Source organism: Hyposmocoma kahamanoa, unplaced genomic scaffold (assembly GCF_003589595.1).
Source record: "Hyposmocoma kahamanoa isolate Upper Pololo Valley unplaced genomic scaffold, ASM358959v1 92, whole genome shotgun sequence".
Classification (NCBI taxonomy): domain Eukaryota; kingdom Metazoa; phylum Arthropoda; class Insecta; order Lepidoptera; family Cosmopterigidae; genus Hyposmocoma; species Hyposmocoma kahamanoa.
The window spans coordinates 17443143-17461406 of NW_020654748.1; the positions used below are offsets into that span (position 1 = coordinate 17443143).

General features: G+C 35.2%; 2 protein-coding genes across 2 annotated transcripts; one reads left to right on the forward strand and one right to left on the reverse strand.

Annotated features, from left to right (window-relative positions):
* Positions 1-807: 807 nt before the first annotated feature.
* Positions 808-4296, reverse strand: LOC113236585. The gene is made up of 5 exons (XM_026472724.1): positions 4215-4296; positions 3420-4094; positions 2125-3318; positions 1798-2022; positions 808-1561 (listed from the first exon to the last, which is right to left on the reverse strand). The coding sequence occupies exons 1-5, from the start codon at positions 4264-4266 to the stop codon at positions 1512-1514; spliced, it is 2196 nt and encodes a 731-aa protein (XP_026328509.1). The 5' UTR covers positions 4267-4296; the 3' UTR covers positions 808-1511.
* A 4025-nt stretch (positions 4297-8321) lies between these two features.
* On the forward strand, positions 8322-14761 carry LOC113236837 (small proline-rich protein 2H-like). The gene is made up of 3 exons (XM_026473036.1): positions 8322-8346; positions 10068-10268; positions 14390-14761. The coding sequence occupies exons 2-3, from the start codon at positions 10070-10072 to the stop codon at positions 14608-14610; spliced, it is 420 nt and encodes a 139-aa protein (XP_026328821.1). The 5' UTR covers positions 8322-8346; positions 10068-10069; the 3' UTR covers positions 14611-14761.
* Positions 14762-18264: the final 3503 nt, after the last annotated feature.

The following is an 18264-nucleotide window of genomic DNA, read 5'->3' on the forward strand; positions in this document are numbered from 1 at the left end:
GAAATGATTCATATTTCTTAATATAACGCAATTTCGTCACAATTACGATTAATTGTTCAGTAAATGACGCCACGAGATGCAATAATGAGTTCTTGTGATCCATTTGAGGTATATAATTTTGTGACTGTGAAACTTATTTTATTTCACTTGATTTTAAATTTTTATTTATAAAAATTTAATTTAATAAAAATTCATAATGAAAAATAAAGCATTTTGCAAAACATGTTTTGCGTAAATTAGAATGTATTTTGGTATATTAAACATTAAGTTACTTATTTAAATAAATAACTTTTGTACATATTACACAATTACAGGCTGATGACGTAATCATCTCAGTCAGCAGTGACCATGGAACCTGTAAAAGGCCTGAAACGTTGATTTGTTTGAAAAAACAAACATTCGAGAAAATTGTTTCATTTCCAATGTGTAACAATTACGAAAATCCAAAAACTAGAAACAAGTACTAAAATTTAAGAGCACTCTAATTGGTACATGCCACGACTTTTACATAAAAGAAATGTTAGAAACCTGAGCTCTCAGATTACAAAACAATTTGTAACCTGAGCCTGAGTTCACTTTCTATTTATTCCCTTTCCGTTTTTAAGTAGATTTTCAAGCACTTTTATATGCTCTTTCATTTTTTGTTTTGTAATGGCCGGTGCGATTATTACTTTGTTGTAACTTATTATTAACTAACTATACGATGTTAAACACATTTTACGTTAACTTGTTTATACTAGAAAATGATCGAAAACGTTTTGGTTTTTGTAACCAGGAATGAAAAAATCCAAAGCAATCAGTTTGATAGATTTTATTACAAACATACAAAACAAAAATAAACGGAGCATGGGCTAGTTTTTACAAATAGATTATTAATATTACTGTGACAGTTAAATGTAAGGAATTATGTAACATTTTAGAGCTTTCATTTCGAGAATCTCAATTTTTAAAATGGTCGCGGGTCTCGAGGAAATTTTGGTGTTTTTCGTCTGAAAAAGAAACGATTGGAAAACATCATGCTCGAGTGTCCAAGACTGATGTTTTCGTTACTGGAATATCGAGACCTTTCTGACTCAAGTCAATTAATTAAATAGTCTTAAATAAGTATTAAATAGCCACTTTTATCGGAATTATTTTACATATATTTGAGAGATATTTTATTTTATTATATGGAGCTTAGAGCGGAGATTGAAGAATGATGGTAATAAAATCACAAACAGATCCTCTCTAACTGATACTATGAGTACAATAAACGACCTTTCTTTCTTACGTACTGAATATAAAAATTCAAAAATACTTTCATAAATAATTATTTCATTTTATAAAGAGCTTGATTAAAATACTATGTCGGATTGCCTAAAGCCTAGCCTACAATATGGCATCCTTCTTTTGAATTAGTCTCGTTTTGTTTCTAGGATATTCGTGACCGCACCGAGTTTTGGTTTTTTCCAGGGACCAGATGTACTGCAAAACTGGAAGCCCTAGCTTTGCTTTATTGCTGTAGGCAATTATTATTCTTTTGGTTCTATTAATCTAACAGTTTTTGTTACTATGGGTTCATCTGAAAAGAAAACAATATATTAACGTTACATACATGTGTTACGTTGTTTTGGTTGCCTTTGAAGCAATTGCGTAACTTTAAACAAACATAAAAAACACGTGTAGTAAGCCAAGCCCTCATAATTAAACTTGCCATAGGAAAAATCGTATTTTTTGTACAAAATGTTTCATTTCTTAGGTATAACAATCTTGAAATCGAATCGATCTCGAAACCTTAAGAACTCGATAAAAACTTACCACATTCTCTGTTTCTTTTAGTTTCTGTAATCTCTTCAACTATAGTTCCATTAGGAAATACCGTGGTTTTGGTATCTTTCTCTATAATGGGCTGAGGTGGTACGTTAATAAAGTAAATTACATTATATGATTCATCTTCAAGAAGTTGGTCCCAAAAATCTGAGTCAGTTGCTTCGAACCAGACTACTGGTTCACCCACTGATTGATTCTCTAATCTATCTAACTCTGCAAATAATGAAATTATATTAAAAAAATATTAAAAGCAGAAAGACACAGTGAACATTTTAACCACGATAAAAAACTATTCAAATAACATATTTATCTTACCAAAGACAGTAATATCATCACTGACGTCAGATGAAACTTCATCGCGTATTTCTGCAGTAGCACATGATTCAACCGGTGTTGAGCTTTCATCCACAGTTAAACACGGCTCATCTGTGATAGCTGAATCAGTATCGATTTTTGGTATGGTCACATTAGAGGAAGTAGATACCGAGGAATCTGAATTGACTTTACTTGTAGAGGAATCAGTGTCAGAGGTCGCAGTTGAATGAGAGCTAGTTGCTGATTTAGTTGGAATTGACTTTGTAACATTAACTATCGGAGTTGTTTGATAAGGCGTTGCAATTGGAGAAGAAGAGTTTGAAAAGACAGAACTATTCGGTGCCTTTGATGTTGTTGTTGGTATATCCGATGCCTTTGATGTTGTTCTATGTGGAGCAGTGACAGACAAAGTATTAACATGGGTACGAGCACTCGGTGTAGGCTTAGAAATAACTGGTGGATGGACAACTGATTTCGTTGTGAGTGCAGCATGCAGTTTATTCATGGTTCCGTCTTTTGTTGTGGTCTTGGGAGGTATCGGAACACCTGGTGTACTTGGGATAGTGGGAACTGAGGTAGCTGAAGCCACAACTGCTGACGATGATGATGGAGCAGCAGGAACAGCTAATTTTGCTGTTGGTGGGGTTGAAGTTTTAGTGGGTGACAAAGTGACAGGTGTTTTAATGACTGCTGACGTCTCAGGGGCCTTATTTACTGGTTCATGTGAAATACGGGGTTTTAGTACGGAATTGATTATTGGACCGCCTGTAACTGCCGTTGCCGTTGCAGTCGCAGCGGTCGTAACTGTGGGAGCTGCGTTGGGAGTAACAGGTACTGGAACACGTGCAGGATTGGTTATTGGACCGCCTGTAACTGTCGTTGCCGTTGCAGCCGCAGCGGTCGCAACTGTGGGAGCTGCATTGGGAATAATAGGTACTGGAACATGTGGAGGATTGGGTTTTGAAGCACCAACGGGATAAGTATGTGGATTTATCTTCGGTACATGGTTCATTAATGTGCTAGCGTTAACCAAAATATGCTCAGGATGTTTCTGTATAATGGGTTCTAAATTATCTACATGTTCGACTCTTCCATCTGGATGTACTACTAAGTAGCGCTTTTTGTTTTTTACCGACGCTATTACGTTCTGAAGTTTAGGGTTTGACTGTATTAATTGTCTAATTTGATGATAATCTGAAATAAAGTTATTTTAAATATATATACATACTCATCATATTTTGTCCTATACTTATTATTATGAGTACAATAAGTGTACTGAAGGACAATATACTCACTTGATGGCGAATTAGCATCTTGATATTGTTTTAGTGGAGTATAAATATTTGTTTGTTTCAAGTTCGGTTTAGTTATAGTGCGAGCTATTTGTGCTTCTTTTGCATTTAAAGCAGACGTTCCAGCACTTGCGCGAGCTATCCCTGCTTCTTTTATTGCTAGGATTTCAGCTGCTCTTTTCCTTTGATCATCTATTTTAATAGGAATTGCATACCCACTTGAAGCTAAATTTTGTGGTAAATTTCTTAAAGGCAACTGCTCTGTATAGTGAGATTGTCTAATTGGATCAATATTACCAATATTCTTAACATTTTCCATATGTCGGAAATTTTGCGGAATATACGGCTCGGGTACAGTATTTAACTTAATTTCTCTAATTTCAACTGGAGTATGTGGTGGCTGAATTTTATAGTCTATCCTTTCTTTGATGAAAGGACGGTTTTCCAGTAGTTTTTTCTGGATTTCTTCTACTGTTCGACCTTGGGTTATAGATGGGCTACGAATGGCATAATTGTAGTTTGGTGGTTGCGATATAGTTTTCCTTGTTATCACTCCTTCATATTTAGAATCAGAATACTGTGGTTGAGGTTGCGCGAAGTTCGTATATGTGTTCGCTAAAGCTGGTTGGTATTGTTTAGGGTACTCTTTCTGATATTCCGGAAGGAAAGGAATTGACTCTACAAAGAAAAAACAAATATTGTATAATATTGACCATGTATGTATCTTTAATAAAATCGTAACAATTAATAAAATACGTAAATTAATAAAATAGTGTATAATTAATAAAGGGAACTTACCAGTGAGAGTAGAAAAAAGAAGCAAAACGCAAAACGTTATTAGTCTTCTCATTGTTACGTTTACATTGATACTGTTTCGCACAATACTGAATGTTTCAGAGAAGCCGTTATTATTATAAACTCTATGCTACGAGTAAACAGTTGTGTCGAAAAAACCTGTTCATACAAAACCTCTTTTGTTATAAACGATATTTGTTACAATACGATTCGACTTACAGGCTGACTGGAAACACGCGTCACATGCGTTAGGCATGACGTCGCATTATAAAGAAATAATATCTTCGCTTTGTCTAAACTAAAGTAATATTTTTGATTATATATCATTAAATATACGTTATATAGTTTATTACATCAGAATTTCCATTACATTACATGGAATAAATATTTGTTTTAGGATGACGCGATCAAATTCTGTCTTACGTATAATTTATGTCGTTCTACAAATATTTATATGACATGCTTAAAATACTTGTTTTTCCTGAATAAAATTATGATGAATATTTTTGGAAAACTTCTTTGAGTAGAACTAGGTATACAGTTGTCACCTTGAATTCCACTGTTTGGTCAGTTTCAGTACTGGTTACGGTAATTTTCCCTGTCTTTATTATATATATATATATATATATATATATGTGTGTGTCTGTGTTTATAAACACAATCACCGTATAAATATAAAGTATTATCCATATTTTATGATTAACATGAAAAGTCTGTTGGCGAATTTCTGCCTACTAAACGTGATGAGAGCCTATGAACATGGTGTATTTTATACGCGCCGACGACACACGTTATCGTGATTCAAACGCAATGCAGTCGCAGAGAGTAAATCTTTGCAGACGTTCACAAATTCATTGGCGCCTGCAATCGCGCGTATACACGCGGCAGTTACGCTGTAGTCGCGCGTATGTATCACGCGTTCTGATAATAAATAGTTTGAATTTAGTTTTGTTTGTTAATTTCAATTAGTTTTTTAAGTGAACCAACCAAATAAATATAAAAGCACTCATAATGTGTCTTTTCAAACATATCCTAAAATAGATTTAAGAGAAATCGCTTGCTAGATAACATTTAAAAAAAGTAACTGTACTATATTATAACTATTCGTTTTTGGGTGTTTATTTCGTATGCATTGCACTAGACACGGAGTGTGAAAAGAATAAAAAATCACAGCAAAAATTGTCTTTAACATGAAATTCTAAGTATAAAGTCCATTGGAGTATAAAGTTTCTTGCTTGCAACGCGACGTTTGCGCGCGTTTCAATAGGTACAATCGCAATAATTTGCTTTTTGAGCCATTAAGGCGCCATAAACGCGCGTTCGTGAAAGTAAATACGCCGTGTGTATTCAAAATTTATCGTTATCATTCTTATCGTTATCATTGCTTAATTATTTCCATGGAGCAACGACTATCCCAAAGTGAGAACAAAAAGTGAAAATTTTCTCGATGTCGTAAAGTGACATCTATTTTTTGTGTCTGGAACTACGATGTTACCGTGACGGAATGGGTTGCTCTCTTCCCTACGCAGATTTTTGAAGTAGTAAATTACCTGTGTTAGTTCACAAGTCATGCAACAGATGTCACTATGCAATTTGTATTTCTTTTTTCATAAACAAAAAGTACAGTTTTGTTTATTGCATTGAGTTGTTAATAGATTTTTAACCGACTTATAAAAAGGAGAAGGTTCTTAATTCGACTGTATGTTCTTTTTTTAATGTTATTTTGAATTATACAGTTCTTCTAAGAAGTATCAAGTTGGCTTTGTGGTCAGAGGAATGATACAAATTAAGATTTGTATTTAAAGGTCAAGAGGTTTTACGACTTATGATTGTTAGGTTTTACGACTTGTGCTCACTAGCGAGCAGTAAACGCAATAGTATGTACGTGGTTCGCGAGCTCGCCGCGAGCGGAACATGTGCGGTTCGCAGTGACCCGACGATGACCAGGTACTCATTCTAATAAGTGAAGACTGTTTCACGCGAACACACTATAACCTCGCTACTGTATCTGTCACGTTACAGTTGCAGCTTGCTAATGAGTACCCGGCTTAAAGTGCTCGAGGACTTTTTTACTCATTTGGACGTGTCGTTTTTAGAAACATGGCAGATCTTTGGCCATATGATCTGATCATGAGATATATAAAAACAAAATGACTAATAAACAGGGATCGGAATGGGTAGAGTTTTTTCGAAGAACATAGACAGAAAATGGAGACTGCCTTACGACAATATTTTTTAGGTCCAGACCTTTTCGAGATTCGGGAAACCACTTAAGAATAACAAAAATTGACGTAATTGGGGACAGGTAGGTACTTTATATTTATCTTACCTTTGCTACGCCCAGTGGATCGGATCTGCGATATTGCAGACATAGATTTTTTCTTTAATAGAAAAATGCCAATCGAGAAATCTTATTGTCCTAATTAAATATTGTCATATCACATTTTTTATGGCAAAATGTGATATGACATCTAATAGTTTAGTAGGAAAAAATAAAAATGTGTATGTATATATGGGACCATACATTTAGCGCCCCATCATTACAAAGTCTTAGTCGATCCAGTCTTGGAATCACTACAGATGTATTATTAGACCTATTTTCTATAGGTATGCATACTAAACGCGCGCCCAAACTACTTATACGCGTCAGAAAATGGGCAAAAACTGCTCATGAATACGTTTATTGGTTCAATACATTAATTAGCAGTGATCGGAATAGTTAGGGTTTTTTCGAGGAATATAGACAGAACAGGGGACTGCCTTACGAGAATATTTTTTAGTTCCAGGATTTCTTTCGAGATTCGGAAAATCACTTGAGTATATTAAAAATTGACATTATTTGGGTTAGGTAGATTAGAATATATATATCTTAACTTAGGGACGAGTTATTGCAACACCAATTTTTCAGAATGTTTAGGAAAATTCCTACAAAAAAAGAAATTTCATTAATTTTTTTTAAAAGTATACATTTTACAAAAGACTATTTCCCGCCAAACTGGAAACAGTTACTTAATAATAATAATAACTTAATACATTTAATTAGAGTTAATAAGATTTGTATTACTAACATTCTGTTTTATGGACATTCCTGCAGAATCCTAAAACTATCGCAACGACTCTTCGTGTTCTAGGCATTCTAGATATACGTTTTAACTTTCTGACTTTACGATTTTTTTTCAATTTTCATGTTATAATCAGAAAACTCCTGCATGCTTAACACATTTTGCCAGCCTTCTTTAAAATAAAAAAGGGTGCGACATATAAAGAATAGTAGATAGTAATATCGGAATGGATTGAGTATATATACCTAAACTTCAAAGAAGGAGTACATGTAGAGTGGATAATACCGCACTCTGAAATACCGGAATGATAATCATAATGTTTTCATCCCGGAATTTTAGAAATCACGAATTATTTATTGGATTTTGAATACATTGATAACAAATAATTGTATCGAAGAATCTTATTACAGTTTTGAGGGTTCCGAACTAAAACTGTTTTAAATTAAAGTCTCTTGCTTTACATATAGGAAATTAAAACTAAATTGGTTGGTTTTTCGTGTTTATTTGTTTCAGTAGGAAATTAAAACTTCTGTTTCGAAGTCATACATGATGTTTTGTTATTACTTCAGATAATTACTGTAGTGATTCCAAAACTGGATCGACTAAAACTTCGTAACGATGGGGTACTAACAGTGTGGTCCCATAGAAAAATACGAATTTTATTTTTCTCCTACTAAACTATTAGATTTATGGCAAAATGTGATATGACAATATTTAATTTAGGTAGTAAACAATAGGTTTTTTAGTGAGGTATCGTGAAAAAAATCTAATGTCCGCAATATTGCTAATCCGACCCACTGTGTCGCAATGTTAAGATAAATATAGTGTACCTGCCTGTCCCCAATTACGTCAATTTTTAATGCACTTAAGTAATTTCCCGAATCCCGAACAGGTCCAGGACCTAAAAAATGTTGTCGTAAGGCAGTCTCCATTTTCTGTCTATGTTCCTCGAAGCTTAATAAATCCTGCTAATAAGTCACACTTGATTACTAAAAACCATTCAAGATCAAGGCTCAGTGGCGAAATGACGTGCATTGTGTTTGTCAATCTAGTGATAATTGGGTATTCTACAGGTGAGGATATAGGTAACTTTTTTTTTATAATATCAAGTGACGGGATGAACAAGTTGTGCGCCTGATGGTGAGCTACACGCCTGTCCACTGTACACGCAGAGCCACTCAGAGCTTTAAATCGCAAAGATCTGAGGGGCACTGCCACTGCGTCCGTCACCCAGAGACATAAGTTGACAAGTCCCATGTGCCTGTAATTTCACCGGCACCCTTACCCTTCTAAACCGGAACGCAGTAACGCTAACATTACTGCTTGGCGGCAGAAAAAGGGTAAGGTGGCACTACTTCCCAGGACAAACCTTTGACATGGAGCTCTACTGCTGCTAAAAACGACTACTAAACTACCGTGACACTCATATATGCTAACTAAAGTAGCGGATAAATCATGTGTTTAAGTTGAGTTTTTGCTTGATACGTTTCGAAATCGTCAGTGGTAATCATGAGCTACCACTGCGGTAACTCGACGATAGGCGACGGAGACTAGACGACAACTCAGTTTTCGTCGAGTCCATGATTAAGGACACAAGGACATATCGAGCAAAAATTCGACTTTAATACGTGAGTTAGTTAATCTGTCCATCATATTCCGCACACGTCAACCCACTGCTGGGTATAGGCAGGACTAGTAGCAGTAGAGCTCCTTGTGAAAGAGTTTGTCCAGGGAAGTACTGCCACCTTACCTATTTCTGCCGCCAAGCAGTAGTGAGAACATTACTGTGTTCCGGGTTCGAAGAGTTAGGGATTGTTAACTAATGTGTCCGGGTATCGGGCGCAGTGGCAGTGCCTCTCTAATCTTTGAGATTTAAAACCCTGAGTGGTATTTCAACCGTTATGGACAGGCGTGTCGCTTGCCATTAGGCTCACCCGTCGCGTCACTTAGTTTTTATAAAAATAAAAATAAAACTCTTTATTGTGCCGACTTTCACAGTCCTGTTTCATCCCCATCCTAGGCCATTCGCATCCAGCGCTATCCTGCAAATCTGACTGAATCGTCACACCCCTTGGTCACCGTTCCGTGACTGCTTTGGTCCATTCTAGCCAAATGTCCTGTTCATGTCCACCTTAACCCCGTGGTGATAGCACTCATGACATCAACTTATCTGTTTTTCGTCGTTTTTCCAAATGCCCAAACCAGACCGCTCCACTCTTTGTACCGTAATTTTGTGTATAGTTTTATAAATATTGTTACATTATCGCAAATGTAGTATATAAATTGTAATACCACATTAATATTTCACTATAAGAAAACATTAATTATTTTAATATGCACGATCCACCTGTCTGTCGTATAGTGAATGTACCGAATCACGAACCTGTCGAAACCAGAATTTGTCCTATAACCGAACAAGGGATGTGCATCGATCGTGACGTAAGATCTTAACAAGCTTGTGTTATTTCTAAATTGTTGATAAAAAAAAACTAATAAAATGTGCAAGTACAATTGCTTTGATTAGGAAAGGAATGTAGATGTAAAAACAATTACTCGTATTTAACTGTTCAATCAATCTTACAATAGCCGTATTTATGGTACCAGTAAGTTAATTATAGTTGTACAATAGGGTTTATTTAGAAAAAATTCTAAATATGGGTTACTTTGTTTACGTCTGCAGAACCGGTAATGAAACAAATCGAACGTAGTATTTGAACTTTTGCTTCCATACCGATCGGGTCTTCGTAAATAATGAAGATGATGCCATTTTTAATGAGTTATTTTTATAATTTAGCTATGGAATGTCCTCCGGGCGAGATACCTGACCAATGTCCATCGTTCTGTTCCTACGACTTTTGCCCAACAAATGAACTATCGGATCACATACCGTGTGAGAAACCGGATAGACCGTCTGTCTGCCCAAAACCGGCGTGCAAGTGTCCGTTCAATGAAAGGCGAAATCGATTTGGAACCTGTGTTAGTATTGATAAATGCCGTAAGTAAATTTTTGAACTATTTACACACAAAAAATTGTATAAGTAAGCAGGGTTCAAAGTGATAATTTTCAGTGATAATTTACCTATCACGATAATGTACCTTTATAACAGTCTTCATATTTATGAAATGAATTAGAGCAACAAAATACCACCCCGCTAGCAATGTCGTGCCCAAAGATATGAAAAAATAAGGGTCGTGCATGTATTTGTGTATCACAGACCCAAATATGTCAAATGTCAATCTAAAAAAAAGGTCTCATACCAAATTGTTTGCCCAAAGATTTTTTCGAGTCTATTAAATTTGTTTTCTGTGTTTTTTATATTGTAGTCAAAAAATAAAGAAACAAAACTATGTATCAGCATAGATAATTATCAGATATACCAGATTTACTGATTTACTGCCTCTAATATTTGTATGGCCTATATTTATTTTTCTCGTGAGTTTGAGTATAATTTGTGGTTGCCTATGTGCGAATCCATATCACCCACGATACAGGGTTTCCCTAGTGCGGGGCTATGAGTGTGTGCGTTATTATTAATCATCAGGGACAGTAAATATCTATTATCTAATAATATCTATTATCTATCTATAGAAAGACACGATACTTATTGACACGGAAAGATGTTGCCAGTTAATAAGTGTGGTGAGTCCTTAGGGACAGTGAGTTTCGACTTATATTGTAAAAGGTCTCTACCAACTTGACAATGTAAACTTACGAAGTACTGCTGAATTTGAGAAGTGCTGTGTAAACACGGAAGAAAAAAACAATGGAAGTGCTTTAAGCCTGGATTACTTCGGAACCGCTGTCGCCAAAGTGAACACAAACATATGATTTATAATAGTTTATAAATCATATGTTTTTAATAATGATTGGTAATAGTTTCTAATTTAAAAAGATGTGACAAATTCTGTATTGTTAATATTATTTAAACTGTACCCAGTTGCTATATCGTTCTAAGTTCAATACCTTTATTGCAAGTTACGACGTTTTGATTTTATATTGAAATTTTATTCAACGTGCTGCCATCTTGCGGCTAGTAGCTGGACTACGACGAACGATTTTGCATCAATTCGATAAACAGAAAATTAAAAATTTATTAAAATAAGAATTACCGATAATATGAAATACTGCTACCGGTAATATTTTTGGTGCTGTGCTATTATTGTTGCACTCCAGAACAGAACAATAAGGCATTTTTCTGTAATTTTGGAAAATTTGCGCGAAAGAATGACACAACAATACCATACAAAGTGAAAATCGTCCATCGAGCTCAGTCCGTCAGTCAGTAGGTTTTTCGAGACCTAATGGTGGCATGCGTCAGACGCTAACCACTTCTACTGTATTTATTGTTCTGTGTGTGTAACCTAGTTTCGTATAAGCTATTAACGACAATGAATATTAAAAAATATGCCTCCGTGTGACCTGTGTTATATTCGTATCGACAAGCATTTCCTCTGTAAAGGTGAAATGACTGCGTAAGCCTTTTTTTAAGGGTCTCTATTGTGTGCGCTTTACTTTTCGGATTATTCCTTATTCAATGTGCTGATCTTGATACTGTTTGTTGATAATTCAATCTTTTGAAAATGAAACTTTCTGTGTCTATATCGCGTATACTTGTTTTTCCAACCAAAGCATCGTTTCGTGCTCTTTACAGATCATATGGTCGCGGCGCGGATCATACGGAAAAAATAGTTTTATTTCTAATGTCTAGCCACATATGAACTCGAATTCAATCTTCTATTTTATCGAAGTGAAAACACGCTTGTTGCAGATTTTCTAGATAGAAAAAAAACGAAATAATTTTTGTTTAATATTTTTGTATCAACTCCGTAATTATTGAGCGAATGGAATGTAAAATTTCGTACTAAAGGTGTATTTATTAAAGTGCGTTAATTGTTAATTGAAGATGAACAAAGTGTGATTTGATTTTAAGTTATACACAAATATGAGCACGCTATAGCCATCTGTTCCTTTGTATACGGAAGAAATTATTGATGCTAACGCGCTGTTGAATCGATGCTTACATGCACGTTTGAACCGATGGAAACACGCGTGTGAATCTCCAATACCATAAAAAGGTATCGCGGCTGTATCGCGTTTGCATCGCATTTGTATCGCTGCTTAAGTTGCACGCATTTACAGATTAGTCCCTTTATTATTTATTTTTTATAATATCAAGTGACAGGATGAACAAGTCGTACGGCTGATGGCAAGCTACACGCCTGTCCATAACAGTTGCAGTGCCACTTAGAGCTTTAAATAGCAAAGATCTGAGGGGCACTGCCACTGCACCCGCCATCCTGAGACATAAGTTGACAAATCCCATGTGTCTGTTATGTTACCAGCACCCTTACCATTCAAAACCATAATGCAGTAATGCTAACATTACTGCTTGGTGGCAGAAATAGTAGGGTGGCAGTACTTCTCTGGACGAACTCGTTCACAAGCTCTATTGCTGCTAAAAGACTGACTGACTCACTGAATCACAATCAATGACTGACTGAATCACTGCAAATACGCTGCTAAAAGTCACCGTGTGTAACCACCCTTACATTTTCTCATTATGTTGTGGCTTACTCAGGCCAATGCAGGGCTCTAAATTTAATACTCTGAAATTAATTTGGACGATATTTTTTCTACAAAATGACTGTCCTACAACGAGGACCTACAATTATTGTTTACTGACTTATATTGTCCCACTCCTATCCAAATGCGTTAACATTATCACTAGAATTTTTCAGGGCAATGTATTTTTAAATCAGTATCTTGAGCGATAGCACGCATTAATCTCGTTATGTCGATGAGTCATATTCACATGTAAACATAAAATGATTAATTGAGAATGTCCTCTTAGCATCGAGGGTTGATATTGCATCCTTAATGTAATAAGGCCACATATACAAAACTCTTTAGGAGAGAGGTTTACGACCGCAATTAGGAGAGTCATATTTGATATGATATCAAGCGACATGCTTGTTCATAGCAGTTCTAGTGCCAATCAGAGCTTTAGGTAGCAAAGATTTGAGGGGCACTGCATTGCACGCGTCACTCTGACACTATAAGTTGACAACACACTGTAATGTTCATATTACCGCTTGGCGGTAGAAATAGGTAAGGTGGCAGTACTTTCCCGGATTAACTGTTTCACAGGGAGCTCTACTGCGACTGTATATTTATATATAATTTTTTAAATGTAGGTAGATTAATTGTATTCATATTTGCATTAACCTAATGACTGTGTGATAAAGAATTTTTCATACATTCATTAAAAAGTCCGTGACCTCTATTAAAATGTTAATGTGGAATTTCAATATAAATTGGAGCCCGATAATTATGAGTTTGGCGTGGAATTATATCTATATTATAAACAATTAAAAAAACAAAATTAAATAATGTTATTAATTCAATCATTAAACATTGTTACGTTATCGCAAATAAAGTTTGTATTATTTTTGTGACTTTCATGTGATAAAAGCCTTTTAACATGAGTCTATGTTGCCAAAACACACACACTCATAATTTGAAACACTACAAAATCTTGATATTGATTGGTCGTAGTTTCAAATTTAAAAACAAATATCAAATTCCTGATTGTTAATATTATTTAAACTTTACTCTGTCCGTCTATCGTTGATTCGATACCATCAATACCTATTATTGTAAGGTACTGTTTTGATATTGTATTGAGATTTCAATCAATGTGCTGCCGTATTGGAATTATTAACTTAGTTCTCCAAAAAAGAAGTGACCATATTGCAGGGCTTTGCTTTCGTTTCTTGTAACAAAAAAACTATTTCGATAAACAGAAACTTGAATATTTCTAAAAATTATACTTTCCGATGATACGAAATAACACCACGGGTAAAAATTTTGGTGCGGCTACCATTTTTGCACTCTAAAACAGTACAATAAGGCATTTTTCTAGGATTTTAGAGAATTCGCACGAAAGAATGACACAACCGTACCATACAAAGCGAAATTGGTGGACTGAGCTTAAGTAGGTCTTACGAGACCTATAGTTGGCACGTGTCGGACGCTAACTAACACTTCTACTGTATTTATTGTTCTGTGAGTAACTATGTAAATTGTGAATAATTAGAATCTGCTATTATTTTCAGCGCCATTTCCATGCACTCGACCAAATGAGAAGTACCAGAGCTGTCCACCTTACGTGCCCACTGATGATTGCAAAGATGTTGTGGCCAGTGACTTTAATAACATACCTCCGATTACTATTTTAAGATATTGCTCACCATCTTGCAGATGTGTTCCAGGATTTGGGAGAAAAAATGGAACTTGTGTTCCTTACAAATACTGTTTAACGGAAATAAACAATTAAACAGAAAAAAAAAACATTTTAGGGTATTCTAGAAAAGTATCTGGAGTACTTGGGATTTGTCTGAACCCGAGTTCAGTTAAAGTTACAACGGAACCCAAATGAACCCAAATGCGAGTATTCAAATTCAAATTCAAATACTTTAATTCAGATTTCATCCATATTGGTTAGTATAACAAACTAAAACTTATATACTAGTAATGAAACTATTTTTCCGGATTTAAATCGCGTATATTTGTTTTTTCAAACAAACCGACGTTTCGGGCCCTTTACAGGTCCCATGGTCACGGTTGGTCGGTTTGTTTGAAAAAACAAATATACGCGATTTAAATCCGGAAAAATAGTTTCATTCCTATGTATAACAATCGCGAAAACCTAAGAACTCGTTATATACTAGTGTTAGAAATAAACAAATTTATAAATACGTGCTGGGTTTAGGACATACATGTAATTTAGTCCAGTGTTCAAAAAATGAACCCTGGACCCTGCCAGCAACAATACCCACAATGCTATTACCGCTACCACGAACTCTGCGCATCAAGGATGCCGCTCTTTTTCTCATTATGGCGGCAAATCCGTCTACATGAGCATCGGCGAACATTCCTGACGCGCTACAGAATCGCGGCAGCCGCAACAACATCCGGAATATTATGTATTGTGTGATCCCTGAATTGGATTGCTTATTAAGTTACTATCTACACTTACGTTTAAAGTTGAGTATTGTTATAACGAGTGAAAAGATCTGGAGTTAGATCTTCAATCGCGAACTAAAGACATTCATTTTACTCAGAAACAACTAGAACAATTTTCAGCTGCAACTAATGAGCTTTAAAAGCTGGGTACTGAGTATATAGAAAGAAACATCATAAGAAACATCATCTTTTGCCACTGGAGATGCGGCGTCAGATTGCTGATCTAGTGTTTTTGAAAAAAATTGCTTGTGGTGCCGTTGACTCCCCGGAACTCGTATCCAAGATTTCTCTTGGAGCCCCTGCAAAGACCCTTAGGTTTTATTCACCTCTGTGCGTACCTCTGGCCTCTTCAAACTTTCGGCGGAATGCATATCTCATGCGTGCGAGTAAAAGTTTCAATGCATTGTCCAAGCAGGTTGATATTGACCTTTTTAACACTAGTGTTGCATCGGTAAAGCGTCTTATTAGTGGTTTGTTTTTTGGTGAGTAGCTAATTGTTGTGTGTGCGATTATGTCACTACCTATATAGTATAATTATTAGTTATATAGTTATAATTTATAGCTCTTTAATTAACTTAATGTGTGTCTACCGGTGAGGACCTATAATTGGCTCTCCGTTTTTATTTAAGTTTATGTTATGTAAGATAGCCGTTGGTCTTCCTAAAATTAAATAATAATATAGAACTTACTCAAATCCTTCTTCAGATTAGTGAAACAGATGCACAAGTAGAGATGATTGATGATGATGACTCCATCCCCACCACCTACATCATAAACGCAACTAGCACGTGCATCGTATGCCAGCGTTGTTGTCGGAAAACGTATCTACTCCACTAAACCTGTTGAAGTTCGACATACTCAACAGTCAGCCAAGACTATTAGAACTCCTACCAGTCCATCCAGAAGACCTGTAGTTTTTTCTGATAAAATAGTTGTAGAACTAGGTCACCACCTAAGTAACCACTTAAAACAAAAGGTAGTTAACTAAAGCTATCTCTATGGAGCTACTTTTAAAAAATTCATTTTTCAAATTCAAATCCATTCATTCATTCTTTTAAAGTCAAATTATTACACTGTTAAGTGGTTTACAACTTTATACTAAATATACAACTGTGATTCTTATAATAGGTGATTTTAATATATAGATATGTTGAATGTGTGCGCAAAAAAAAAAAAAATTATAATAATATTAGTAAAAAAAGAAATAAATAGTAGCATTACCGTGTTCTTGAGAATACATGAGAAGCGTGGGTGTAAATTCATATTAAGTGCATTCCCTTACTGCTCTAACCTAGGCACCGCTCATATTAAGTATGTATATAACATAAATTCGCATATTCATAATTTGGCATGACATTATTAAGTTCGTAAGGAACTTCAAATTTTTTGAGAATAATTTATATTCACTCATAAGGTATCTAGCACACATAGCTAGTTTGCTATCTTTTAATATTAAGGTTGCTGTTATAGAAACTGCCTCCGTGGCCGAACGGTTACTATGCTGCTCTGCCACCCAGAGGTCTCTGGTTCGATTACCGGGTCAGGAGAAATATTTGTATGGCCTACATTTATTTCTCTTGTGAGTTTGGGTGTCATTTGTGGTTGTCTATGCGTGTGTCCATGGCACCGGTAACACAGGGTTTCCCTAGTGCGGGGCTATGTTGAGTGTGTGCGTTATTATTATTATAGAAGATAACAAAGTTCCACGACAATGCTCCTAATTTAAGTAGCAACAGTATACTTATTACTAACCTCAATTTAAACTGAAGAACACGATAACAGAAAAATCTAAAAAAAAATATTCAAGACTTTATTGGCTGAACATTAGAAATAAGTCATTTTTTACATGATATTTCTGTTGACGTGTTTTGTGTTACAGAACACTGGTTGAAAGACTACGAAACAATTAACAACGTAGAATATGATGTAATAATCAGTTCATTCATAAGAAAGAACTTAAGTAGAGGTGGATCTATGATTATTAAGGATATCACAGATCTTTCTACTCAATGAACTATTAAGATTTCATGTGTGGAATTGGATCAGGTAAACGACTCTTTCATGGGGAACTGTATACGTTGTTACAATAAGATTCCGGAGCAAATGTTAAGATCATTATTTCCTAAGCTTAAAAACTACGTTAAAAATATTTAGATTGAAAGTCATATTACAAAATTGAAGACTAAGCGTTAGATAAAGATGTATGGAAAGAGGACACGGCTCTAGATTTCACACAAATTTGATTCAAAGTGTACTCCATAGCATTTAAGTTTATTTGAAAAGAGCAATCCCTAAAGTTTCTTAATCGCTCTTCTCAAGGAAATCAGCGTAGTGAACGAGCAGTAGCTTAAATGTGACATTATCAAGTGTAATTTTTTTTTTACCTATGGAATACGTGTGGTTCTTTGACTTTGTTAGATTAGTAAATTTTTAGATTAGTAAATTTGTTAGATTAGATAAGTAAATTATAGCTATAGAGAGGTACTTGAACTTAATTATTATTATAATTAAGAAATGAAAGTACTATTTTTCCGGATTTAAATCGCGTATATTTGTTTTTTCAAACAAACCGACGTTTCGAGCCCTTTACAGGTCCCATGGTCACGGTTGCCCGTCGGTTTGTTTGAAAAAACAAACATACGATTTAAATCCGGAAAACTAGTTTCATTTCCTATGTGTAACAATCGCGAAAACCTAAGAACTCGATAAATTATAATTAAGTTACAATAATAAATTAATTAATTAATTAATGTCAGACAATATCACAAACGTTGCTCTGATCCCAAAAGTACTAAAGCACTTGTGTTATGGAAATCGGAAACAACGGCGGTACCACAAACACCCAGACCCGAGACAACATAGAAAAGTTAGTTTTCCACATTGACCTGGCCGGGGATCGAACCCGGGTCCTCCTCATCCAACGTTCACAGAATGGCCACTGAGGTCGAAATTCGATGACAAATAT

Excerpts from the sequence above, each read along its gene's own strand:
- LOC113236585 (XM_026472724.1), bottom strand. The coding sequence starts at position 4,266 with ATGAGAAGACTAATAACGTTTTGCGTTTTGCTTCTTTTTTCTACTCTC. Across the intron at positions 2,023-2,124 it reads TGATGATATTACTGTCTTTG|AGTTAGATAGATTAGAGAAT; the intron begins GTAAGATAAATA and ends CATTATTTGCAG. Across the intron at positions 1,562-1,797 it reads TAAAAGAAACAGAGAATGTG|ATGAACCCATAGTAACAAAA; the intron begins GTAAGTTTTTAT and ends TTTTCTTTTCAG.
- LOC113236837 (XM_026473036.1), top strand. The coding sequence starts at position 10,070 with ATGGAATGTCCTCCGGGCGAGATACCTGACCAATGTCCATCGTTCTGT. Across the intron at positions 10,269-14,389 it reads TGTTAGTATTGATAAATGCC|CGCCATTTCCATGCACTCGA; the intron begins GTAAGTAAATTT and ends TATTATTTTCAG.